The sequence below is a fragment of the Alosa pseudoharengus genome, unplaced genomic scaffold (genome assembly GCF_046254945.1).
Source record: "Alosa pseudoharengus isolate Yale_2024_CS ecotype anadromous, Long Island Sound unplaced genomic scaffold, YU_APseudo_1.1 YU_APseudo_1.1_scf_21, whole genome shotgun sequence".
Lineage (NCBI taxonomy): Eukaryota > Metazoa > Chordata > Actinopteri > Clupeiformes > Clupeidae > Alosa > Alosa pseudoharengus.
This window is the reverse complement of record NW_027468674.1, coordinates 19,010,669-19,036,838: the sequence shown is the minus strand read 5'-3', so window position 1 is coordinate 19,036,838 and position 26,170 is coordinate 19,010,669. Positions and strand designations below refer to the sequence as shown.

The following is a 26,170-nucleotide window of genomic DNA, read 5'->3' as shown; positions in this document are numbered from 1 at the left end:
ATTCTGTTCTGAGGCATCACAAGCCTCAAAGTTAATGTACTGTATTGTTTGCGTGTTTGGAGGTATAACTGAGAGGTCAAGACAGACCTGACTGCAGCTGACGTCATCTTTGAAAAATGTTGAACTCCACTGAATAATAATTTCCTTATTAGTACTGGAATGAAAGCTTAAACCTTTTGCTCCAAAGCTACATGTATTTGCAAGATCTGTTGACAGACTCAGACAGTCGCAGACCCAGAAACATCCTAACGACGCATATCTCACTTCCCCCGCTGGCTTCAGAAGTGTGACGAGACACAACTTATCGAAAGGGGGAAAGCAACCAACACCTCCCCTGGAGACCCCAGCAGACTTCAGTGTTCCTGGGAGAGCAGCATTTGGAAGTCCTGTGTAACATCCCACAAAAGGACCTTAGTCAGAACATCACGAGAAAGATTGGTAGAATAGTGGACCTGCTGTGGGCAGAATAACCCCCAAAAACAGCAAGGATCCGAAGGTTCCAGGTAGTCGACCCTGACCTTCAGACTAGAGAATTTTTATTTTGTTGGTATACTTTAACTGGAGAAGGAAACATTGAAGAAAAAGAAGAGGAACACAGGGTGTGGGGGAACGCCCCCTATTAATAGAGCCAAGCGCCGCCCTAAGCACATTTTGCACACACATACACATACTAAACATTGTGCACCACACGAAGAATGGAAACTGGCTTTGGTTGCATTTTCTTAGCTGTTTCTATGATAGACGATGTCAGTCTTTCTACTGTTGTTATTTTTATCTGTAACCTCCTTCCACACCCTAAAAGTCCTCTGTTGTTAATAAGCTGATTCATAATTTATGTAAGCAAGTTTAGATGTTCAAGTCTTTAAGGACTTGAAAAGGGGGAATTGAAGGGAATATTTTGTATTCATATTTTATGTGAATGGTTTAATGATTCAAGTCTTTATGACTTGAAGACTGTATAGTTCTTATGGTCATTTGTGATTGTGTACCCATGTGTACCCTGTGTGTGTGTCTTTGGTCTGTATGCAGTGTATCCATTGTTTATGCCTTTTGCCCATCGCCAAGGTGTGAATGTTTGTAGAACAGCATGTGTCCAAGCCTCTGAAGGACTTCCCAGGAAAGGGGGTAGTTTTAATTAAAAGATAATAGAAGCTGACCAGACCTGATGAAGGCCTAATCCTCATCCTCCCTTTCTATTGCATATTCAAACTGGGTTGGACCTAGAGGTCACTCCTTCTTTGTGTGTAACTTTAAATATGGTCTCTGTTAGTCAGAGAAGTTAGAAGAGAATATTGAGAATCTGGTGAAACCCATGATGGGGTGACACAAACATGTACTTTTCTCCCTTGAGGGGCACTAGGCCCCTCATTGAAAAGAATAAAGCCTGGATACTGACTTGCATCGTCCTGATTGAGTCTCAAGAGAAATATGGTAGTAAAAAATATACTATCAACACTTGAATAGTGTGCCCCTTATGCACATTTTCCCTCCTACTAGCCACATTCCAGCATCCCTAATGGCCCCCTCTGTGAAGTGTCTGCCTTGGTGTTTTACCTTTTCGTGATGGTGACGCACAATGAGGGTTGTTAGGTGATGCTGACCTGGGATGATGAGAGGATTTGTTCTGTTTATCTCCAGGCTGGAACGAGATATGCGCCCACCAACTCGGAGCAGTCCTTCTTCATCAATTGCTGGATGAAGCTTTCTGATGCTGCTTTGTTTGATTATGTTCGTCTGTTTGTGAATGTTGTTGAATTCGTTGGGATAGCTTTCTTTTTGCATGTTCATGATCAAAAGTTTTCTTGCCTTTTCCAGATTGTCTGCTTTGACTGCCTCTTTACAGATGTGCCACCCTCTGCAGCTGTTGTTTTGGTTGGTCTGAGCAAAACACTGAGCAATGTGAGTCAAACGTGCAACTGCTCTTACGACGGTGGTCCACTTTGAAAAACGCTCAAAACGCTCGACCCCTAGATGGCATTTGGTGGTTTGGGTGAACAGTGCTGACACTTGAGGCCGTATTTCTGGATCTGCTAGGGGGTCTAAGATGCTGTATGATTGTTGCTGATCAGATGGGCGCTTACCAGACAGAAAGCTGGGTCCAGTCAGCCAGGTGGTGTCTTTCAATAAGGCAGCAGGCACTGATCGTGAGCCGTGATCCGCTGGGTTGAGCTCTGAGGGGACGTATCTCCACTGATGAGGTGAAGTTGCTTGTCTGATACGTTGGACTCTATTGCTTACATAAACATAGAATCTTCTCTGCTCATTATTGATATAGCCTAACACAACTTTGCTGTCTGAAAAGAAAGTGACAGAGTTAATGTGTAGGTCTATACTACTCATAGCAAACTCTGCTATTTCCACAGCGAGGACTGCTGCACAGAGCTCGAGTCTGGGGATTGTAGTCTCTTTTACAGGGGCCAGCTTTGCTTTGCCGAGGATGAATCCAACTTCAGAGTGGCCATCTGCATCGGTCACTTTCAGGTAGGCTACTGCCGCGATAGCCTTCGTAGAAGCATCTGCAAACACACACAACTCTCTAGAGCTGGCCCCAGATGGGGAGAGAGATGTGTAGCAGCGGGGAATTTGTAGGTCTTGGAGGCATTGGAGCGAACTTTTCCACTTTGTCCACTCTGCTTTGTGATTTTCAGGGAGTGGTGAGTCCCAGTCTCCATTTTCCATGGACAGCACTCTAAGCAGTGACCTGCCTTGTATTGTGACAGGTGAAAGAAATCCAAGAGGATCGAAGATGCTGTTTATGGTGGAGAGTACGCCTCTGCGTGTAAAAGGCTTGTCGTCTTTCTGCACATGAAAGGTGAATGTGTCGGTGAGTATATTCCAGCTGATACCCAGACTGCGCTGCATGGGAGCATCACCTGCAGAAAAATCCAAGTCTTTGATGCTACTCGCACGGTCTTCAGGGGGGAATGCGTTCATCACAGCTGCACTGTTTGTCGTGATCTTGTGCAGTCTGAGACAGTAGCGGGAGAGCATTTCTTGTGCTCGCTTGATGACACTGACGGCTTCAGACTCAGTTGCAAAGGATTTCAGTGCATCATCAACATAGAAGTCTCTTTCGATGAATGCCGTCACATCAGCACCAAATTCTGCTTCTCCTTCTCTTGCAGCTCGTCTGAGGCAGTATATTGCCACAGCAGGGGAAGGTGTGTTCCCAAACACATGGACGCGCATTCTGTAGTCCACAATGTCACTCTTCCAATCGTTGTTGCGAAACCACAGAAATCTCAAGTAGTCTCTATCTTCCTCTTTGACAACAAAGCAGTAGTACATTTGCTGGATGTCTGCAGTTACAGCAACTTTCTCTTTTCTGAACCTTATCAGAACGCCTAGCAGGTTGTTGTTTAGATCTGGCCCTTTGAGGAGGACGTTGTTGAGCGAAGTCCCATCATACTGTGCACTTGAATCGAACACTATGCTGATCTGCTCTGGCTTTTTGGGATGGTAGATGCCAAAGGATGGCAAATACCAACATTCTTTTCCTTCTTGAAGGGCTGGGGCAAGTTCAGCATGTTTGTTGTCTATCATTTTTTGCATGAACTGTGTGTAATGTTCTTTCATTTCAGGTTTCTTTCCTTAAGTGTGACACACTGACCTGAGTCTTTTCAGCGCGTAGTCTCTGTTGTTTGGCAGACGTCTCCTAGGAGACCGAAAGGGAAGGGGTGCTACCCAGCTTTTTGTGTCGTCTTGAAAAACTTCATTGTCCATTATCTGTATGAACTTGAGGTCTTCGATGGATGGAGCAGGCTGATGATCTTGGTCGGTGCAGGTGAAGACTGAGGTGCTTGAGTTGTCGCTGTAGAGAGGAGCTGAGTGCTGAGGTGGAGGAAACTGCAGCAAGGACTTCCCTTGTGTGGGATCTTTCACATGCATGTGGCTGTAGCAGGGTGTGAGGTAGCTAGGGCGACCATTTTCTAAAACGCATGTTTTGTGGACGGTGACGGATGAAGGCCTGTGTGCTGTGCCAAGACACACGTCTCCTATCACCACCCAGCCTAGATCTAATTTCTGAGCGAATGGGGCGTTATTGGGTCCATTTATCTGCTGTCGGATTTTGTGTATTCTTAGAATGTCTCTGCCTAGCAACAGAAGTATCTCTGCATTGGGATCTAAGGGGGGAATCTCACTAGCTATGCTTTTCAGGTGTGGGTGATGGAGAGCAGCATTAGGAGTTGGAATTTCTGATCTGTTGTTGGGGAGTTCATTGCATTCAATGAGAACAGGAAGAGGGATGCACATCTTCTCATCTAATGATTCAATCATGTAGCCACATGCCCTCCTTCCGGATGTTTCTACACTGCCAGCACACGTCTTTAATGTGTAAGGAGATGGGGAGCTTTTGTCATGGAACATTTCAAAAAAGTCTGTTCTGGCAAGAGACTTGTTGCTTTGTTCATCAATGATCGCATACACTTTTGTAGCTGTCTCTCTGCGACCTTGGGGATACACGCTGACTAGACAGATTTTTGAGCAAGCTCTTGCACTCACCCCTTCACCGCATACGTCAGTGCACTTGGATGTTACAGCTTCTGGAGGCTGTACTTTTTCTCTGCCCTCCCTGCCGTTGTCTGAGATGGGTGGGGATTGTTTGGCTTTCCACGGTGATGGACCAGGGTGAAGGGCTTCGACATGCTTGTCACTCTTGCACTCCGCACATGTTATGGCTGTGTTGCAGTTCTTGGCAACGTGAGCTGTTGATGCACAACATCGGAAGCAGATGGAGTTCTCTTTGATGTACTGTTTGCGGTCTGTTAGTAGTTTGTCTCTAAAGTTCCTACATTTTCCTAGCGGGTGAGGCATTTTGTGAATTGGGCAGTGTTTGGTTAAATCTGGAGAGTCCACTTTTGGCTCACTGTTGTGGCTAGAGTCACCAACTTGGGTTTTGTGAACTAACACTGACTGATTGGTATTACTAGTGGGGCTTCTGAGCTTGTCTCTCCTGATGGCAGGAGCTGTGGGAGGAGATATGTTAAAACTAGGATCGTTTCTCGCTTTAGCTTGGTTGTGAATGAAGTTCACAAATACACCAAATGGGGGGAAAGGAATCCGGCGCTCTCGTTTAATTTGAGAACCGTAAAACATCCATTTCTCCTGCAGGCTGTACGGGAGCTTTTCAACAATTGGAGCTACTCCTCTGGCTGTGTCTAGATATGCCAGTCCTGTTAGAAACCCATCTTGTTTTGCAGCCAACAGCTCTTGGAGGAGGTCTGCTAACTCACGCAACTTTGCAGGTTCTTTGTTGGATATTTTCGGGAAGCTCTCCAATCTTGCAAATAGCGCCCCTTCTATAGCTTCAGGTGTGCCATAGCACTCTTCAAGGCGCTGCCAGATGGTCTTGAGCCCACCCTCGGGATCTCTTATGTAGGCTGCTTTTAACCTGCGTGCTTGTTCTGACGACTCTTTGCCAAGCCATTTTATCAGGAGGTCAGTTTCTTCTGCTACCGTCACACCAATGTTGTCTATGGTGTTGCAGAACGAGGACTTCCATGCCCAGTAGTTCTCTACTCTATCGTCGAATTTCGTCAACCCGGTGGACACCAGCTGACTTCTTGCAATGAATTTGGCCAGATCTGCGGTTGCAGAATCATGATTGTTTTGATTAGGGGTGTGGTCAGAGGGTGGACTGAAAAATGGATTTGGACTGGGGAGTGTATGGCCATTTGCTCCCTGCCATGCTTTATTGCTGATTGGGGACGGTTTGTGGTGCATTGTTGCTGGTGGCATTGGTTGCCTATGCCACTGTGGCTCTGGTGAAGAATTGCTAAATGGGTTTAGCAGGTCTGTTTCCCTTTCTAGCTTCGTCTGTTGTCTTGACAGAGAATCATGAGCTGTGAAGTATCTTTGATTTACCTCTGATCCTGGATATCCGTAACTCTGATCTTCATCTAGTTCTGCTTGCAGAGCTGCTGCTTCTGCAATTGCAGCTTCCATTTCTTTATTGCATTGGAGAGCTTCTAATTCAGCTTCTAATTTTGCTTTCTGGAGTTTCATCTCTATTTCTCTTTGAGAATAGGCTGCTCTGGTTCTGGCTGCTTGTGCTTTGGCTTTTGCTGCTGCTACCATGGCGCTCTTTCTTGAACTGCAAGTTGATGCACGAGCAGACGATGCACGGGAGGAGATGGATGCCATTGCTTGAGATCTGACCTCGAGTTCTTGCAATTCTGCTTCGGTGGAGTCGGCGGGTAGCTGAGCTTCTGTCTGAGATTCCATGTCGTATGGAGCAGGAGATCGGGGTGAACTACTTGCAAGCGGCTGTTTGCGAAGATTTTGTCGTCTTGACAGGCGAGGGTCTGCCTTTTTACTGTACTGGCCTCACTAACTTTAGCTCATTAGTTATCCAGCAAGTTAAACATTAGGCTATAGGATACAAAGAACGTCGATGCAGCTTGATCCTTTGTTCAGTTTCTCCCATTCCTTTATTAATTTTGTAAAACTGTAACACAGAAATACATCTCTTTCAGCTCATTTATGCTTTTTAGGAATATAAATCACATAGAATATGACTGACTGCAAACGTAAATAACACACTTCATCGCTACCACGTTTCAACCACGCTAGCCGCTGTAAACTGGTAGCTGAATATTCACGAGACACTAAAACATCCGTGCAACTCGTACTTCTTTTCCGTGCGTGAGAGAACAGGAAGTAGGCGGAACACATTTCTGCATACCGGGAAAATGACCATTTCGCCCAGTAGATGGCGCTCTAACACAACAATTGCAGCGAAACATAGAAAAACAATAAGCTTGACGTTTATGTCTGCTAAGACCATGACACAGACATATGACAAGACAGTGGGACTGGATCAGACTGTTAGGACAAGACAAGGGGCCCTATTATGTCTAAAGCGCATGGTCTCTGGTGAATAGTTTAAACAAATTTCGGGGTTTCTCCAGTCCGTATTGTGTGTGGTTTAGTTATGAAACGTTATGAAATGTCCGGTGCACGGCGCAAGAAGGTGCGCCTTATGTTTCTTAATCAGTCATGGGTGTGTTTTGGAGCGCAACTTCAAACGGTATTTTGACAGTCAGTGACACATTTGAAGGAATCTGCTTGCACTTGAGACTGTATGGAACAGTTATTCCACTAAACCATCCTTTACTAAAACCTAGCATAGTATCGCCTTCACGCATTTGCACTCGTATATTAAAAGTGAAAAGTGCAAAGTGAAGCTAACTTCACCTTGGTGTCAGTCAACGACAAAACAGTTCTTCATAGTTACCGTAGTTACTTTCACTATTGACTGACAATGGGTTAGCATCGAAAACATAGGCTGGAAAAAACACTTTATATTTGAATGACTGAATAAAACAAAGTTTATCCTACAGAGTAGTTGCTTATATCTCATGACAGTGCGCCTTCAGCTGTGCTCTCGCCTAATCACTTTCTCTTAAAATAACATAAACAACTCGCCATGGACTTCTGACCAGGGGCCTATTGCACAAACGCAGAATTAGGACTTCCGGGATAAGTTACTGAGCTGCGCTCAATGAATCCAAAACAAGAGCGTACAGGCTTAATTGGTTGCACAAAGACCAAGCCAGGATGAGCAGACACGGATTCATCAAGCCAGGTGAAACCTATCCTGGATAAGTGCGCGCTCACGGCTCCCTCAAATAGACCCCGCCACCGATCACAGATTCACTGATTCACCATGGCAACTAGCGGCTTCATTGCTTGAAGTGGGTAGTGATAGCCTTTTCACAACAGCAACAAACAGTGTGTAGTGAAGTAGGTAGTGATAGCCTTTTCACAACAGCGACAAACAACACCTCTGTTGAGGAGAATATTTCAGCTAGTGCCGCGACCACCACGCGCGAAATGGTTAGGCACTCCCGTGACGTCACATTGTCGCATGACAGGTCGGGAATGGCGAGTATGTAAGAGTTAATTAATGATTACAAACGTTTAAATAATGACAGTGGGTCTAGGTATATGTGATAACAATGTGTAGTGGGCAGTGGAATAACTATTGGTTTCCGTTTGTGGTGACTGCTGACTGAGATAAGGGATGAGATTAAATAGATCCTGGAATTTAGCCTGGTCTGGAGCAGGCTAGCTCCACAGAATAAATCGCCATGGTAACTTATACCATAAAATATCCTGCTGCCCCCTATCCCGCTTTTGTGCAACTGGATCACGGATTAATTGAGCCAGGATAACCAAGATATCCCGGCTTAATCCCTTATCCTAGTTTTGTGCAATAGGCCCCAGGTATCTTCAAAGGCTCACATATGCTTCTTTTGGAGAGCATTATTTTTTTCCATTGAAATGTATTCTGCAATTAGGTTGATCCAGTGGGTGATGTGGCATGAGTTCTTAGATTTCCAGTTTTGGGGGACTACTTTCTTAACAAATTAACTCTCTTGACTCCATCAACAGGTATTTGAAGGAGTTCAGATACTGGCTGGTATCCTTCTACAACTCCAGTCTGCTGGAAACATGCTTTTCCGGAACTGTAAAGCCAGCGTCCATTGCAACCATGAGGAGCAGCCCTGCATTCGGTTGCATTTCTATCTGCTACAAAAAGATGTTGTCAAGGAGTATCAAGGAGAGGTCACAGAACGTCTACAAGAGCTTAGCCGCTCCATGGAGTCTTGCTACAAGGACTGGTGTGCTTTTTTATCTGAAATACGGTCACAGTTTCCTACTCTGAACCACTTTTCTTCAGAACAACTGGTCTACTTGAGCGAATCAATTCACAGCATCTGTACCAAGCGGGTTTCTGTGCCACAGAAGGTCTGGCATCTACTGGCCCCCATTAAATCAGGCTGTACACTGAGTGATGTTAAGAAGTCTTTAGAGAAGGCGACAGTTGTGGAAAGTACCAGTGCAGAGCTTCCAGACTCTGATCTACAAAACATTGAGGAAATCAGTGAGGAGGGTAGTGTGGATAGCAGTGTTTATGGGTCTGAAGATGAATTGGATTATAGCAATGATGAATCCATTGACTCTCGCCCCTCATTTCATCCTCATGATGAAATAATGGACCTGGGCACTGTTGAGAGGCTGGAAGACCTTTGGCAGAGTTTCAAAGAAGACATGTCAAGGTACTTAACAGAACAAATAGACCTTAGAACCCTGGCGAGTTTCCTCACTTTCCTTTCTGAGATGAATGAGCATCAAGTCAAGCGGAAACTTCCTCCCGGTTTTCAGGAAGGCAGGCCTAACCTTGTTCTTTGCCCAGCAACTGAGGTGCTTAGAACTGCACTGTCTGTTTACATTCAAAGTCCAGACCAGACACTTCCTTCCACTGATGAGGTCCTCATGTGCCAGGAAGACACCACAGAAGAGCAAGTTGAAATATTTCTGCGGCGATGTCTCACAAGATGTGCTGTGAGGAATTGCCAGAAGATCTACAGTTTGATAAATCCAGACCTTCTGCCCTACGATGTGAGTGTGGCCTTGGGGGAGCACTTTGAAGCCTTTGACAAAAAGGCAGGTCCTCACTATCGGTTGGTGATGGTCTGCCCTGTGACACACCAGGGTAGATACGTTCCATCTTTCTTCAGCAACTTCAAGGTTCAAGCAGGATTAAGTGCCCCAGCTGATAGGGCAAGAAGGTACCTCTCTCACCACTTAAGTCTTCCTTCACATCTACACCATCTCCAAGGTGTCTACCCAGACAACCTATCAGTTTGGATCATATCATCTGAACGTCCTGCTGTTGGTGAGGATATTTCTCTCTCGAATTTAATGTAGGATACTAAAATAGATAATGACATTTTTAGACAATATATTAACATTATTTTTTGTTTGAGTTATTGCTGATTTTGAATGTTGGTGTAAGTAATACTTGATTGACAAACTGCACTACTAACTTAACTGCACATGAGTTGCTGTCTTCTGCTTGAGCATTGTAGCAAGTTTCACTTACAGTAGAGCTTATTTCAGTCCTATGTATCTGTGCTACTTGTTATGATTAATAGCATTTGTTTCATCACACAGGAAAATCCCTCTACATCACCCGTTTGTTTGAGAGATTCAAGACTACATTTCGTGGTGGTCAATACATAAGGATCAGACTAATAGAGCCACAAGTAAATATGAGTGCATTCCTGAAGATATTGACAGAGAAATTGAATCACCTGAGAGAGCAAGATCCTGTTCTTTTGCACATTGATACTGCTGCAGTAAGTAGTCCATTGGAATTGTGTTTTGTGCTACTTAATATGAATGTATGCTATTATTTATTCTTAATATCTCATCATCAAGGGCATTAAATGGAGATACCATACTTAACAATTTTCCTGAAATTATGTCTTAAACTGTAGGTTCAGCTTGGATTGGAGGAGTTCTTGTTTCAGTTCTTGATTCTTGGATGTTTGAGTGACAACCAAGGAAATCTTTGGAGAAGAAATGCATTTCATCTGATGTCAGTTGAGGTTCTACAACCACACTCTGCATTTCATGGTCAAGCATCAACAAAAGAGGTGCCACTTTGGTGCAATGCACTTTATAAGTTCTATAATTTCTGAAATACTGAATAGTCAACTATTTCTGTCAAAGCACTTCAGAATATAGCTAATTTCTATTCTCTACAGACAGGGCTTCTTTGCACATTACCTACCATCCACTGCAGACCACCAAATGAAGTCAAACAATTGGAGTTGAAAATCAGGAACAAACAATTGCAGAGAAACTTGGACCCTTTGATGGATGACCAAGAGTTTCAGAGTGAAGGGATTCAAAGGCCATATCAGTTTCTAATGAGATTCAACCGAAATGATAACTTGGATCGTTTTGCATATGCGGAAGGGTCTGTAGAGGGAAACCACATTGACTGCCTTCATCACCTGCTGGCCAACTGTGGTTTGAAAGACCCATCCTGGGCTGAACTGAAGCATTTTACTTGGTTTCTCAATCTGCAGTTAAGAGACTGTGAGAGCTCTATATTTTGTGATGCAGATTTTCTTGCTGACCAATTGCCTGGATTTAAGAGCTTCATCGTGAAGTTCATGATCCGAATGTCCCAGGACTTTGCGTCACCATCCCTGGATATCTCTGACCAGAGTCCCTCCATTATCAGCAGTGGTGATGGTGAAGTTGACCCTCTGGCTCACCTGACTATACGTAAACGTTGGGAGACAGAGCCTCACCCATACATTTTTTTCAATGCTGATCATATGTCTATGACTTTTCTTGGATTTAATGTGATGCAAAACCCCAGAAACAACATCCTCAATGCAATTGATCCAGTCACCAGAAGCGTATTGGTGGGCAATGTGATGTCACCAGAGCTGTTTGCAGGTATAGAGAGACAGCACATCTCTCTGCAAGAGGATTTTGAGGACTTGCCTCGAGAGGTCAAAATTCAAAGAATTTCCAATGTTGTGGGCGCAAAATTGGGTTGGGTTAAAGGCAGATTTGATCCAGACCCAACCTATGAACTCACTGCTGATAACGTGAAGAAGATGTTGGCCATCCATATGAGGTTCCGCTGTGGAATTCCAGTGATCATCATGGGGGAGACAGGCTGTGGAAAGACAAGACTTGTTCGCTTCCTGTGCGATCTTCAGAGAGAAGGCAAAAATGTCCAAAATATGAAACTTGTCAAAGTTCATGGAGGAACCACAGCAGAGACCATCTATAGAAAGGTACAAGAGGCTGAAATATTGGCAATTGAAAATCAAAGGCATCATGAATTAGACACTGTTCTGTTTTTTGATGAGGCCAACACAACCGAAGCTATCTTTGCCATCAAAGAAGTTCTCTGTGACAAGACAGTGCAAGGAGTCCCATTGAGAGCCAACTCTGGTTTGAAGATCATAGCTGCATGCAATCCCTACAGGAGACATTCAGCAGATATGGTGGCACGTTTGGAGCGTGCTGGCTTGGGATACAGAGTAAAGGCAGGGGAAACTGAGGACCGACTTGGCAAAGTCCCCCTGCGGCAGTTGGTTTACAGGGTTCACCCCTTACCTCCAAGCTTGATACCCCTAGTATGGGATTTTGGGCAGCTGAGCAACTTAGCTGAGCAATCTTATATTAAGCAAATAGTTTGGAATCAATTTCAAGATTACGATTTGCCACTGAGTTATCAGGGTATTATCTCTGATGTGTTGGCAGCCTCTCAAAGGTACATGCGCAGTCGAGAAAATGAGTGCAGTTTTGTCAGTTTGAGGGATGTAGAGAGGTCAATGAGAGTGCTAGTCTGGTTTTACCAGCATAGGGACCAACTTTTTCCTCAATGTGACCAAAGGAACACTGCCCTGATTACTCTGAAATGCCTTGCCCTTGCAGTGGGAGTTTGCTATTACCCATCCCTGGAGTCAAAAGAGGAATATCTGACCACTGTTAGCCGACACTTTCCCAAACCACTAAACACCCAGAGTGCCCTTGAAGAGGAAATCCTCACATGTCAGGACTTGTTTCTGAGTGAGATTCAGACAAGAGAAACAATAGCCAAAAACATAGCTCTGAAAGAAAATGTCTTTCTCATGGTGGTCTGCATTGAATTGAGAATTCCACTCTTCCTTGTTGGCAAACCAGGAAGTTCAAAATCTCTTGCCAAGACTGTTGTTGCTGATGCCATGCAGGGACAGAACTCACACTGTGAGTTCTTTCAGCAACTCAAGGAGGTGCACATGGTCTCCTTCCAGTGCAGTCCCCACTCAAGTCCTGAAGGGATCATTGGAACTTTCCGAAATTGTGCTCGTTTCCAGAAGGAAAAGGACATGGATAGGTATGTCTCAGTGGTGGTTCTGGATGAGATTGGCCTGGCAGAAGATTCCCCACAGATGCCCCTCAAGACTCTGCATCCTCTTTTGGAGGACGGCTCCATTGACAGTGATGAATCGGATCCACACATGAAGGTAGGATTTGTTGGAATCTCAAACTGGGCCCTAGATCCAGCCAAAATGAACAGAGGGATTTTTGTCTCTCGTTGGGACCCAAGTGAGAAAGAACTGGTAGAAACAGCACAAGGGATATGCTCATCCTCAAAGGCCATTTTACTGAAAATCAAGCACCTCTTCCCACAATTAGCAGAGGCATTTTTGAAAATGTGCAACGAAACCCAGTTCTTTGGGCTCAGAGACTACTATAGCCTGGTGAAAATGCTTTTTGCCATTGTGAAAAAAACAGACAACGAACCAAGTGAGAGCGAATTGGCGGAGGCCATCTTGCGGAACTTCAGTGGTCAGTGTGATGGTTTTGATCCCCTCTCATATTTTCAGAATGTATTCCAAAACCTTAAAGAAATTACTCGGCCTTCAACTTTAACTATGGTTGAAAAGAATCTTGACTTTCACAACAACGAATGCCGATATCTTCTTTTGCTCACAACCAACAATGCTGCCCTTCACATCCTGGAGCAGCAGATCTTTTCCAAAAGCAAGTATCCCACTCCAGAAATTGTCTTTGGATCAGGATTCCCCAAAGACCAAGAATACTCTCAAATCTGCCGCAATGTCAATCGAGTGAAGACATGCATGGAGACTGGCCGCACAGTCATTCTCCTGAATCTTCAGAATCTCTATGAGAGTCTGTATGATGCGTTAAATCAGTACTATGTGTATCTAAGTGGACAGCAGTATGTTGACCTGGGACTTGGATCACACCGAGTCAAATGCCGAGTTCACAAGGATTTCAGACTTGTTGTGGTGGAGGACCAGGAGAAGGTGTACAAACAGTTCCCAGTGCCTCTTATTAACAGACTGGAGAAACACAGAGTGAACAGGAGTACTGATCTCACACCTTGGCAACTCCGGGTCCTGGGAAAGCTCAAGGAATGGGTTGAGGAATTTTGCCAACACTCTGAGGAGTTCAAGCCATCGGAAGTCTTTGTGGGTTTCCATAGTGACGCTTGTGCCTGTGCCCTCTTGCAGGCATTGGAGAAAAGAGACAAGCTGAGAAGTGAAATGGCTCAAAATGGTGAAGATGTCAAAGATGATGTACCAGACGAGTCAGTCATTGAGGAGCAGACAACATCTGACACACAGAGGGAAAGAGGGGACATTTTGGAAGCTGTTGGCGATAATCAGCAGAAGATCCTTGACAGCACTGGTCAGTCAGATATAGAGATGCAAAGTCTTCCAGATCAACAGGAAACTTCCACAGGGGAATTTGAAGGCCAAGAACAAGAAGAAACTCATTCAGGAATGGCTGTGGAGGAAGAATCATCAGGAATGGATGACGCTGTGCAAATGGACCAAGATACAGTTGAGGAGGACTGTTCTGAAATGACAGATTACAAAAAAGAGGAGGAGGTCTTTGACATTGCCAAGACATTCCTGTTAAACTGTTCTACACCTGACTCAGTGCTGAGACTAAAGTATTCACACTTGGGGAATCAGGAGAGAGAGGATCTTCAGCAAATGTACTTTCAAAGACAGCACCATTGTTCCTTGAGAGACTTCATTAACAACCATCTGAACCAGCCTGAAAACCACTGCAGATTTATAGAGGTATGTCTTACATGTTGATTTTTACATGTTGCAAGTTACAATTATTTCATTTTAATCAGTAACTAAACCAAGTCACATTGGTGCTATTGGATTCACGTAATTCCACTAATGGCATAATAACAAGCATGTTTGTCTCTAGATAACTACATTCTCCAGTTTGCTCACAAAAGCTGATGTGCGCACAATAGCCAAGGCTCTGGGATTAACCACTGAAAGACTACTTCTACTCTCCCTTCATCAATTTGACACAGAGGCTTCTTTCTGCAGCAAAATCCGGTAATGGAGGCTTGCAGGTTTCACCAGTGTTTATCCATGACTAGAGCAACTAGTTTTTTTAACATGGTTGACTGATATTAAAAACACTTTCAGGCACTTTCTCCACAATGCTGGTCAATCCCTCCACATCTTACTGGTTCAGATGGACACGGAAGAATCCAAATGCAGTGAGGAACTTATAGCATCGGCAAAGTAAGAGTTTAAATTCGGCGAAAATGTTTTCTCCAAACAGATTAATTTGAATGATTTTGTGTAAACATTCCATCTCACCGGTTATGGTTACTGTTCGGGTTACATTTCACACAACTCCTAGCATGTTCTCGGAGAATTACCTCCTCAAAGAAAACTTTGTTAAACATTCACAAATCTTAGCCTATTTTTGCTAATTTGAAGGCACCTCAGATATTGAATGCTTATGTATGCATGTAGTTTGTATCACTCAGAAATAGAATACATTTGACATGCCCCAAAAATCGTTTTCACAGGTATTCCACTATGAATGAACTGATCGCCATGGGGTCTGATGAGTTCTGTTGTTCTGTGGTCTTCATCACTAAACTCTCTAGAATGACAGGCGGACCTCAATACATTGGTTTTCAAGGGGGTATGTCATTTTGATGAGAAATATATTTGCAGTTTGCATTTGCGGTAACATTTTAGTTTAGGGTTATTCGTGGTAATAAGCTACTAGTTGGTCTTGATCTACGGTTACTGGTATATAGTATGGATCAAAAGGGAGAGTTTCTCCTAATACACTGTTTGAATATGTGACTTATAGTGACAGAATAGTAACATATTAAGGCAATGTATTAGAATGCTATAAACTTTCTTTTTTCATCCATACTATCAAACTATCATCCATACTATTTAATAACCTTGGATCAAGACCAACAGCATTTTAATGATTTGCCTAGAATAAATCACCTATTCAGTAAATTGTTGAATAAAGACCTAATAAATGTGTAATGACACTTAATACAGACCTTATTTAGCACTAATACGTACAGATACGACACATTACGTACACATTTTATGCATTAATGGCTAACATGTGTTCCTAAAACTAAACTAAAGTGGTACCCAAATTCTATATATTCAGTTGCTCTGTTGCACATTGTGGGTCCAGGTAAACAATGTAATATAAACATTGACGTGTGACTGTTGTTGTGTTTTTAATGTTGGAATGTGCTTTAGGTGTGTGGCTCTCTGTGCATATTGATGATCTCAGAGATACGGAAGACATGAGTTTAGACCTCTCTGCATTCTGTGGCGCCTCCATGAGTGAGCTGATGTCTCTACCTAGTCCAGGTACGCCTACAGTGCCCCACAGCACACTTGTTAGCAAGTAGATATGGATCGCTTTAGAACAGCATGTAGACCGGTACAGTTCATTCTATAATGCTCAATTTAGGTGCAATTGCACAGAAATATTCTATGAACATTTTCAATCGGCTCATAGTCCATCATAATTAAATTTTTACAGAATCAATCAGCAGTGTATCATAAGGTCCATTTTAAGGAAAGACAAAACAGCTATACATAATTAATGGAACAATTGTGTCCTCTCCAAACTCTAGACTACTGTCTTCTATAGCTTAAACAAAGTTGTGTCATACAGGGCTTGTTACAGATAGATAGATAGATAGATAGATACTTTATTGATCCCCATGGGGAAATTCAAGACAATATTCCCTAGACGAGAGATGATTCATGATTATCTGAGTCCCAAGTAGGCTGTGATTGAAAATAGTTGATGAAACTGCTTGTTAATAGATACAGATGCCATGAACACAGAAGACAGTTCTGTTGCTTCAATGGGGACCGGACATGTAAGTATTGTATTGTATGTTTATAGTTATCAGTACAAAAGTTTCACAATATTTACTGTTGACATTGGGACCTTATCATGAACTTTGTGTGGCTGTGCAGGGAAAATGTGTACATCTGGATAATTTATCCCTTGTGAGATCCTGTATTCAAAAGGCAGTGTCATTGCTGAAAGATACCCAAAACTCCAGGAGTATGGAACGTATACGTATAGTTTTAGGCTTTCTTGAGGGATCCCATGGAAAATCCAGTGGTAAGCCAACCACACATAATTTCAAAATCTCTTGCCAGTGCAACTGTATACAATGACACAGGCTACATTCTTTGCATTCTTTCAATGTTGATGCAAGTCCAAGCCAGTGAAAGGCATAATTGGAATATTAGATAATGTGTATGTTATATTTTTGCATGGCAGCAGCACGTTTTCAGAAGGTGTTGCTGAGGAGACTTGTAGACGCCTTGGCGCAAAAGGAAGAGCTCATGCCAAACCCAAAAGACTGGGTGAGCAAGGAGGCTGGGAAGCGACAAGCTTTGCAAGAGAGTGGCACTCTTAGGTAAAATGACATGACTTTTTAGGATAATAATTTCCGAATAAAATATTTAATGAGTGATCGTTTGTTGATTGATTGAATTTGGAGAGAATTAAACTATTATTTCTCTGTCCTGTGATTTTTCAGGCATACCCTTTGGCGATGTCTGCTATCAACTCTTACCCCAATTTTGGCCCGTATCCTCGAGGTTCTTGACAGAGACGCTAACCTGGACCTGGCTTACTCTGCTGGCCTAAGTGAAGAGCTGATCGATTTTTGGTTGGACATCTTTGATGACAAGCAAATATTGGACCTAACCTTTTCACAGACATCAAGGTATTTAGTCTTTTGCTTTGAAGAAAACCAGTCAGATATTGAAAAGTGGTGGTGGTAGCATAGTGGCTAAGGAGCTGGGCTGGCATGCAGTAGCCAGAAAAGCTGTGGGTTCAAATACCAGCTGTCACCGCTGTGCCCTTGAGCAAGGCACTTAACCCCAAGTTGCTCTAGGGTGACCTCCCCTTATAATAATTGCCATATGTACTTGTAAGTCATTTTGGATAAAAGTGTCCGTAGTAAGCAGTGAATATGTTGTACTTCATCAGTATTTAAACTAAAAGTAACACATCCTTAATTCTTTTTTGCAGAGGAGAAGAGGAGATTAAAGTGCAGGCTAATCTGATGTTGGGAGGTCGAGAGCAACCCTGTCGAGCTCCCTTCAGCTGGCTCATCAGATCCTACTACCACGCCCTGTGGGAGGAGTCCCAGTTTGTTCCTGGTGAGATCCAGATAAAACAGCGCCAGCGAAAAAACTATATTGACATGCGTTACAAAAACACTGTCTGATTTAACTTATTTGTCATATTACTCTTTGTCTCAATCTAGTGTTTAAAGCCTGGTTGGAGAAGAAAAGGGTTTTGTTGCATAATGTAGTTTCATAATGTAGGCTATATTTCATAACGTTTGCTTTTGGATTGACTTACATTAAAGTCAGTAGGGGTTCTGAGAGTACAAGAGACTCATGTGTAGCCCAATCCCACTGCAAGTTTGAGTTAAACTGGTAAAGTTGACGGTGAATAGGCTTGGTTGTTGATTGGATGCTGTGGGAAATCCTCTACCTATAGCACTAGGTGTAATGTAACACCTCTGTGTATATCTGAAAAGAAAACTCAATTTTATATGTATGTCTTCCCTGCCCTCTTTTTTGTTTTGCTCAGGTGATCGGCAGCAGGGCAGCCAACGGATTCGACAGTTTGTTGCCTCAGCGTCCAGCAGCAAGCTCGGTGGATATCTGGGGAAGCTCTCAGAGGAAGGTCGTCAGGAATTTGGCCTGCTCTATTTGCGTGACTTTGTGCTGTTGTGTTTTAAAGTACAGTCGGAGGAAGGACTTGCGGTGAGGGTCTGCTTGCACACATTTTCAGGGAATTGTATAATAGTTGAAGTAAATCTCTTTTTTATATGGGATTTTTGAAACAATTTTACCACCAGTTCTGTTGGTACATTTCTCAAGAACTATAACATCTCCGCAGATTCTCTGCAAAGCGGTGCTGGGCTGCATCTTTGCTCTGCAGCAATCCATGTCTGTCGCGTCCGAACTCTGTCCTGCCTGGATCCTTGCCGCAAGTAGACATTACTCATCCCGATTGGACACTCTGTTTCATATTCTGCAGCTGCAGCCCCATCTAGCTGCTAAGATCCTAAATAAGGATTCACAACGAGAGGCTACAGAAATGGTGAGATGAATAAACTGACTAACATTACATTTACATTTATTCATTTAGCAGGGCGCTTTTTATATTACAAGGGCATTGTTACATTGTCCTTCAGAGCAACTCAAGAGTTAAGTGCCTTGCTCAAGGACACAATGATGGAAGTCAGGAATTGAACCCACAGCTTGAACCCACAGCTTTCTGGCTACTGCATGCTAGCCCAGCTCCTTAACCACTATGCAGGAATTACTAGGGGACTGGTGTGTTAATTTACATTTCTTTCCATCACAGAAAGAAGACATTTGGGCGCTTGGAATGTGTGTGGAAGAGACAAAGCTTCAGACAGTGACCTCTCTGGAAGAGAGCAGAGCCTTCCTGCAGAGAGTGCAGGTTTTGAAGCCTTGTGTGGAGAGAGCCTTTGGGCAAAACTACAGCGCCCTCTGTAGTGCTGGCTGCCTCCAACACTTGAATGCTATTCGGTAACTTCATCAATTAAACAGGTCTTCTAACAGAAATACATAACATCAGATGAGCTAGTCAATAAGTTTTAAAATGTTCATGTAAAATAGGAAGAAATGGCATACAAGTAACGTATCAGCCAGAATGATAGTAAAAAAATCTCATAAAATCCAATTATGTTATCCTTAATATTTCAATGTTGAATTTTTTTTCCTTAAAAGAAAAAAAAAAGAAAAGAGAGCTTGATCCAGATTGATTTCTTGCAGGACGGTGTGGTGTGGAATGCTTGTAGTGGCTGCCTTCATTGAGCAAGTGGTCCTGGAAGTCAACAAGAAGGAAGTCAGAGTAGAGGCCCTGACACTAAAACACTGCAGTCTTATACATAAGGCAATTACAGAAAGCACACATACACTTGCAAACATACCCGTTCTTCCGTATTGCTGTGCCATCACAGGTTCATCTCATGGGATTCTTTCTCTTTACAGTTGATGGAGGAGGCTCCGGATCTACAGAGCAAAGACTCTCTAGAGCAGCTTATCCGCATTCTCAACTCCTACCATAATGAGTCCATCAGCAGAGACTTACGGTAAATGGAACTGCTCATTTGCATCCAATACCTTTCATAACACTACGATACTACCTACTACTGTATATTGTATGACAAACAATGACAGATAAGATGGTCACAGGGAAATGTTGTAATGCTTCCAAAACAGACATTTTTGGAATTTATTGTCATCCTATGAAGACATTGATCAGGTCAGAATGCATGGAGTGTGTAGTTTGTGCTGTGCATCTCTTGCGGATGTGTGTTTCTGAGATTTTGCTTATTTGGACTTGTTGCAGTGTTTGTCGAGACTAATTGAAATCTCCCTAAATTGTCAGACTTGAAAACTCATCCATCAGCCTCATCCACTATTTCCCTGATTCAGGACACTGAAACTGATGCTACAGTATTTATTCTATCACTGTGTATGTCCCGCTTATTCGCAGGTTCGGGTTGATATGTCCAGTTTGCATGGAGTCTCTCACAGAGCCATGTGTTCTGCCCTGTAAGCACATCGTCTGCCTGCGGTGCCTCCAACAAATCGTTCAGACAGCAGCGAAGCGCTGCCCCGCATGCAGGACGGACTTGCCAGCGGACTTCCAGCCGGCGGTCTCTGCGAGTATCAAGTGAGTGGAGAATAAAAACTGGCATATGTGCTTTGTAGTGATTTTGTTATTACGATTGAATAGCTAATTATTAGATTGAATAGCTAATGATTATTTCTTGTAATTGCAAATAATAATTAAGTTTAATGATTTTGACCATTTTGTAATTGTGGTATACTGATTTATACTGATAAGCTGTTAAACTGATATACTGATTTATACTGATCATATTATACTGAAGTTCAAAGATTAAAGATATGATAAACTATAAATGAGGAGCCCATAAATTAGAAGCATTCCCAATTTAATTGACAATTTAATTGACTGATCAGCTATATGTGGATCTGTATCACCTCATGCCATTGACTTGAGGTGACAGCACAGGCAAACAGGCACTGAACTGCTGTTTCCTATCACAGGAGATCACTGGAGCAGCACCGCCACATGAGGAGGTGCTGTGACTCCTTCTTCCTGGAGGTGGTGTCTCGCTTCTGCCTGTGTGAGGGTGAGAGCCCCAGAGAGGAGGTGGTGGAGCTTCTCTTCTCACTCCTCATCTCTGCACAAGGTTTGCAAATAACGCAGAGAACTGCTCTTAGAGACTATGTATGCTCATTTGTAAGGAAATGGTTAGAAACTGAATTGAAAGAAAATGAGTGAGTTAAGTCATATCAAGTGGTGTAATATTATAGTGAACTTTAGAGTAATCTGATGGTGAATTGTCTGCTGATAACTGAAGGTGGCTACATTAACTCTTTTCATATCAAGTGGTGTAATATTACAGTGAACTTTACAGTAATCTGATGGTGAATTGTCTGCTGATAACTGAAGGCGGCTACATTAACTCTTTTCATATCAAGTGGTGTAATATTACAGTGAACTTTACAGTAATCTGATGGTGAATTGTCTGCTGATAACTGAAGGTGTCTACAATAACTCTTTTCATATCAAGTGGTGTAATATTATAGTGAACTTAACAGTACTCTGATGGTGAATTGTCTGCTGATAACTTAAGGTGGCTACATTAACTCTTTTCATCTTTATCATAATTCCATGTCTTAGTACGACACACTTAATCAGTTTTACCTATTAGTGGTGACGTTTATATTTTCATGTTGTAGGCGATGTGTACAAGACAAGAGAGCTCACCCCTTTCCTCGAGTGTGTTGACCAGAGCCCGGTTGTTCGCTCCGTACTCCCCAAACTTCTTCTGCAACACAGGTATGCTTGAAGCTGCAGAGCATTGACACCTCTGTATTGCCCCCTGGTGGGTGGCCACAGTACAAGGTGTAGGTTTGTCCAACCATGTAATTTGGTCATGTACAAGTAATACTATCCTTTCAGGGGATGGCTCCTTACATCAAGTAACCTCAAGGAGCCTTTCATGAAAGAGCTTTTTTTAGATATATCAGGAGATGGTTTAATTGGGACAAAGCAAAGGAAATGAAAGCTCCTCCTGTTACTTGATATACACAACTTCTGACTCATTCAGACACACAACGTTATGGCCACCATCATCACACACACTGTCTGTGTGTCTATGGATAGCATCAACAGAAGGCTTTACAGGGTTCTAGGAATTTTCAGAGAAATTCTAAATGTTTATCAGAGAAATCAGCTACTCTATGGGGACAAGGCAAATTAAACTATGTCTATCTCACAATGGCACAGCCATCACACACAAGCACACTAAACATCATCTGTTGTTCCTTTATCCTGTAGCTTCCAGCAGGTGAAGGGTCATATCCAGAACTATCTACAGAACCTGGCGGAGAACCTGATGAGCAAAGAGGACCGCACTGAGCTCTACCTGCTATTTGTCAACTGTTTCCAAGTATGTTTCCCAACTCCCTGGAATTTTCTGAAGTATTCAGTTTGACCAGTTACTGTATTATTTGGGAGTTAGCAAATCCAGTGATTAATTTATGTGTATATGCTATTTATATATATATTTTTATTAAAGTCAATTTGTCAAGAGTTTGCTTGCAATGGACTGATCATGTCAGTGTCTCAATATTCGGTCACATTTTTATGCCATCATTAATTGACCGTTGACAATAACTACATCTTCACCTTGAGGCTACTACTATGTGATACCTAGTTTACCAACGAAAGCCTCTAAAAAGCACATGTACTGTATATATTTAACATATTCTGATGGTCTTGGATGTTGTGATGTTTCTGCTTTGTAACAGGATGCCCTGCGCTGCTCAGCTGGGGCAGTAAAGGACAGGGAGGCAGAGAGGAAGACTCTGCAGGAGGACATGGCCTTCCTTAGCCGACTGGCCCGTGGGCAGATCCCCACCAGGCAGCAGGACCCAGCGGAATTCCTTCTCTCCCTGGCACGACTCCGACTCTGCCTCGCCACCGCTGCCAGTCTGCTGCAGAAGGCTTTGGGGCAACCACAGGGTGTGTGTGTGTGTGTGTGTGTGTGTGTGTGTGTGTGTGTGTGTGTGTGTGTGTGTGTGTGTGTGTGTGTTTGTGTGTGTGTGTGTGTGTGTGTGTGTTTGCGTGTGTGTGTGTTTGCGTGTGTGCATGTGTGTGTGTGTGTTTGCGTGTCTGTGTTTGTGTGTATGTGTGTGCGTATGTATGCAAGTGTGTATGTGTGTCTGCATGTGTGTGAAAAGTTTGTCTTAGAATAACATGTACAGTACTTACTTAATTCGTTCAAAAGCACTTATTTTTACTCTCCTGTCTCGTCACATAAAGCTTGTCAAGTGTTTTTGTAAAGTCATGCAGGGGATTCTGAAGTGAACCTCTGTTTTCTCTCGGGCCAGGTGAGCTCGGGGAGTTGGAGCAGAAGTACCTGGAGCAGGTGAAGGCGGTTTGTGCGTACCGTGGGAACGACTGGTACCGTGTGTACCTGCTGCGGGTTCTCAACAGACTGGCTGGCATGGACGGGGTGCTGGCCCTCATGAACAGCCCCCCCTCGGCCTGGGCCTTCCCTCCGGACGTCATACGACTGCAGGTGAGCAGTGGCACAGGTGGCTTTGCTTCCCTATGACAGAGAGATTTATCAGGTTTCACTGTAACTTGACGGCATTGTCTTTCTATATCTCAGGATGTTAAAGACAGTGGGGTATACTTGATGTTTTTCTCAGACATGAGATGTGAAGTGAAGTAAAAAGTAAAAGCTAACTTCTGACTTGGAATATAAAACCTGCTCAAAATATTCAAATGTCATGTATTTGACATTGCTTCAAAGTTTGTTTTGTGTCATATACCATTAAACTCAGTCTAATATACAGTAAACTTTAGATACCAGTTACGAGATGAAGTGCAGATCACAGTTCTCCTTTGTTTAGCTGACTTTACTGTCTCCTCCTCAGAGGCTAATTCCAGCAGATGTGGATAGGTACTTGTGCAGTGGCCAGTCTTACCGGACGCTTAGGGATGGGGTTGGACAGGCACTGATGGAGACTAGAACAGATGCCCTGAAAGCTGTCCTCCAGGTCTGTGATCGAAGAGTAACTATGCATACAAATTACAAAACCTAAAAGTGGTTTAATGGTTTTAAATGATTCATGACTTATAGGCTACTTCTTAGCATTAGGCATTCATCGGTACTTCAGCAAAAAAAAAAAAAAAAAAGTTTAAAGCAACGAGTATACTTCTGCGCGTACGGTTATGCTGTACAGTCATACAGTCTTATGTATCTGTGTGTGTATCTCCAACTGGATCGGCGTTGTACCACACATCCACTTGTATGCACAGGTAATACGCAAGATCCCCACACAGACACAAAATTTGGCTGCAGCACGGAAAGGCCATATGGACCGGACATACAGTGTGACAAATTTTGCAGATCTGCATCTGTAGAAGTATACTTGGGCCTTTAAGATGTAGAAAATGTGGAGTTCTGGCTGCCGTAGTGGTCAGGGAAGAATCTGACTGTTCTGTTTCATCTGTGTCCAGGCTGCCGGTGGCTCCAGTGCGGCTGGCCTGGTGCCCCTCTCACTGGCCGTATTCAGACAGGTCACCTGTCGCCTGGTGTCCCCAGACTCTAACCTCCGTCCAAGACCACAGGTAACGAGTGCCAAGAATCTTGGGAGCAAATCAAATGCAATCTAAAATTCCTCCTAAGTTACTTCGACACAGTCGCTTATTGTAGTTCCGTTTAACTTTGAAATACGTAAGTAAAAACATTGTTAGAATTATATTTACCAAATATCAATATATACTGTAAATTAAATCATTTAAAATGTCCTCTTTTCACTGCACTACATTATTTTGCAAGTTGTTTCTCTTTCACAGTATGTCAAGGTCATTGACCATTTTTCCGATGGTCTGCCTTCCTTACACAGGAGATTAAGGCCTTAGAGGACTTCCTAAAAACTAATGTACCTGGTGACCTGAGAGACTTCTGCACTGCTTTGTTATCCAATCGGGTCGGAGGACCAGGCTCTCCCCTACAACTGGACCGTGGCATGTCTGCTCGCCGGCGCACCCTGCTGGAGCTGCTGGTCCACGCAGGCAGCGTTCTCCACAGTGGGAACCGGCTGCTCTCTCAGCTCCAGCGCATCGCTTCACAGCCACAGAACATGACAGTGAGAAAACAATTACAATCGGGTTTATAAATAACATGGGCAATAAATGGAGGTGTTCTTGTGTTTACAGTTGTAGTTGATCTTTTGAAGATATTTGGTAAAAGTGGAAGAATAGATTGGTAATAAAGTGTGTCTGTGAATAAAACAGGCTATGATTAAAGCCTTCAATTTTACTCTATTAACTAACTAACTCTATTTTTAGGGTGCGTTTTTGCCAACCATGCCAGATGACAACAGCAGTCAAGCACAACAGTGGATGGCGACTGGGAGGGAACAAAACCTGAAGACGTACAGTAAGTATCTCATGACGCGAGGAAACTCCATCATTACATAGTACGTTTCTTCCTCTTTTAAAGTCATGAACTGGATTATGAGGATGTTACAGAATAGCTTGCTTTTCTTCTTGACAGAATGTGCCAATGGCCATCTCTCCTTCGTCGGAGAGGTAAGTAAGAGTATCTTGGGTTTTTGATATTAGTGCAGTACCATGCCATACCATTTCTTAACCCACTTACTGTTGGAATACAATCTCTCTGTTTTGTCGTCTGCCATCTGTTTTAGTGTGGAAAACCTGTGGCTGTATCCAAATGTCCAGAGTGCGGCATTCCGATCGGTGGCGTGAGCCACAATCCCGTGGCAGGATTCACCCTTGCGACTGGAGGAGTGGGCGATCAGACACAACCCGGGCACATCCTGGGAGAGGCCAGGCTGAGGTCAGAGGCCCCCGAACGGCAGATGTCTTCTGTCCAGTCCTGCCTGCTCAGGTTTCTCACTCATCTGGCCATGCTGTTGGGGGCAGCTCAAAATCAGCAGGTAGGCTAACGTTAGCCCTAGAGCTCTGTCATTCTTGGAGATATCCTATGCAAGTGTTTTACCTTAATATAACAGCTTAGAAGTAATTTTGATGGTAAACTAACCTGTAATAGGGAGAATCTCGTGCCTAGCATAGTTCTAACCTAGCCGTCTACAGAGAACCAGCCTTGCAACCATAGACTGTAAAAGAAACTTGCTCTCCCCGAAGGATCATGAATTGCTTGATGGCAATTGTGCAAAACCCTAATTTCCCAACTATTAGCCATGGTTTATACATTGATTTTACAAAATTTCTTCAGCTATGAGGTTAATACACGAGGGCAGTTAATATGGTATTAATATGGTTTTGTTTTTTCAACTTGCATAAAACACTGTCCTGCGGTTTATACACAATGTGGCCTATACACAGGAAAGCCTACTATTTGCATAAAATCACATAA

At 43.3% G+C, this 26,170-nt stretch overlaps 1 protein-coding gene across 3 annotated transcripts in view; it reads left to right on the top strand.

Moving 5' to 3' along the window:
• The window catches only part of rnf213b (ring finger protein 213b), a 57,404-nt gene that overhangs the window by 23,463 nt on the left and 7,771 nt on the right, over positions 1-26,170 (top strand). Inside the window, exons 22-51 of one of the 3 annotated variants that reach the window (XM_076298061.1) lie at positions 8,398-9,685; positions 9,964-10,148; positions 10,290-10,448; positions 10,560-14,423; positions 14,563-14,699; positions 14,793-14,891; positions 15,185-15,303; positions 15,894-16,007; positions 16,479-16,528; positions 16,629-16,779; positions 16,942-17,080; positions 17,204-17,392; positions 17,701-17,831; positions 18,271-18,446; positions 18,583-18,786; positions 19,054-19,241; positions 19,488-19,608; positions 19,707-19,807; positions 20,215-20,394; positions 20,793-20,938; positions 21,492-21,591; positions 22,093-22,204; positions 22,566-22,779; positions 23,148-23,338; positions 23,700-23,822; positions 24,286-24,396; positions 24,675-24,917; positions 25,120-25,210; positions 25,328-25,362; positions 25,479-25,730. In XM_076298061.1, coding sequence (XP_076154176.1) covers positions 8,398-9,685; positions 9,964-10,148; positions 10,290-10,448; positions 10,560-14,423; positions 14,563-14,699; positions 14,793-14,891; positions 15,185-15,303; positions 15,894-16,007; positions 16,479-16,528; positions 16,629-16,779; positions 16,942-17,080; positions 17,204-17,392; positions 17,701-17,831; positions 18,271-18,446; positions 18,583-18,786; positions 19,054-19,241; positions 19,488-19,608; positions 19,707-19,807; positions 20,215-20,394; positions 20,793-20,938; positions 21,492-21,591; positions 22,093-22,204; positions 22,566-22,779; positions 23,148-23,338; positions 23,700-23,822; positions 24,286-24,396; positions 24,675-24,917; positions 25,120-25,210; positions 25,328-25,362; positions 25,479-25,730 — 9,213 coding nt within the window. Of the gene's footprint in view, positions 1-8,397; positions 9,686-9,963; positions 10,149-10,289; positions 10,449-10,559; positions 14,424-14,562; positions 14,700-14,792; positions 14,892-15,184; positions 15,304-15,893; positions 16,008-16,472; positions 16,529-16,628; positions 16,780-16,941; positions 17,081-17,203; positions 17,393-17,700; positions 17,832-18,270; positions 18,447-18,582; positions 18,787-19,053; positions 19,242-19,487; positions 19,609-19,706; positions 19,808-20,214; positions 20,395-20,792; positions 20,939-21,491; positions 21,592-22,092; positions 22,205-22,565; positions 22,780-23,147; positions 23,339-23,699; positions 23,823-24,285; positions 24,397-24,674; positions 24,918-25,119; positions 25,211-25,327; positions 25,363-25,478; positions 25,731-26,170 lie in introns of all 3 variants that reach the window. The other 2 variants (XM_076298060.1, XM_076298059.1) reach the window with 2 other exon arrangements.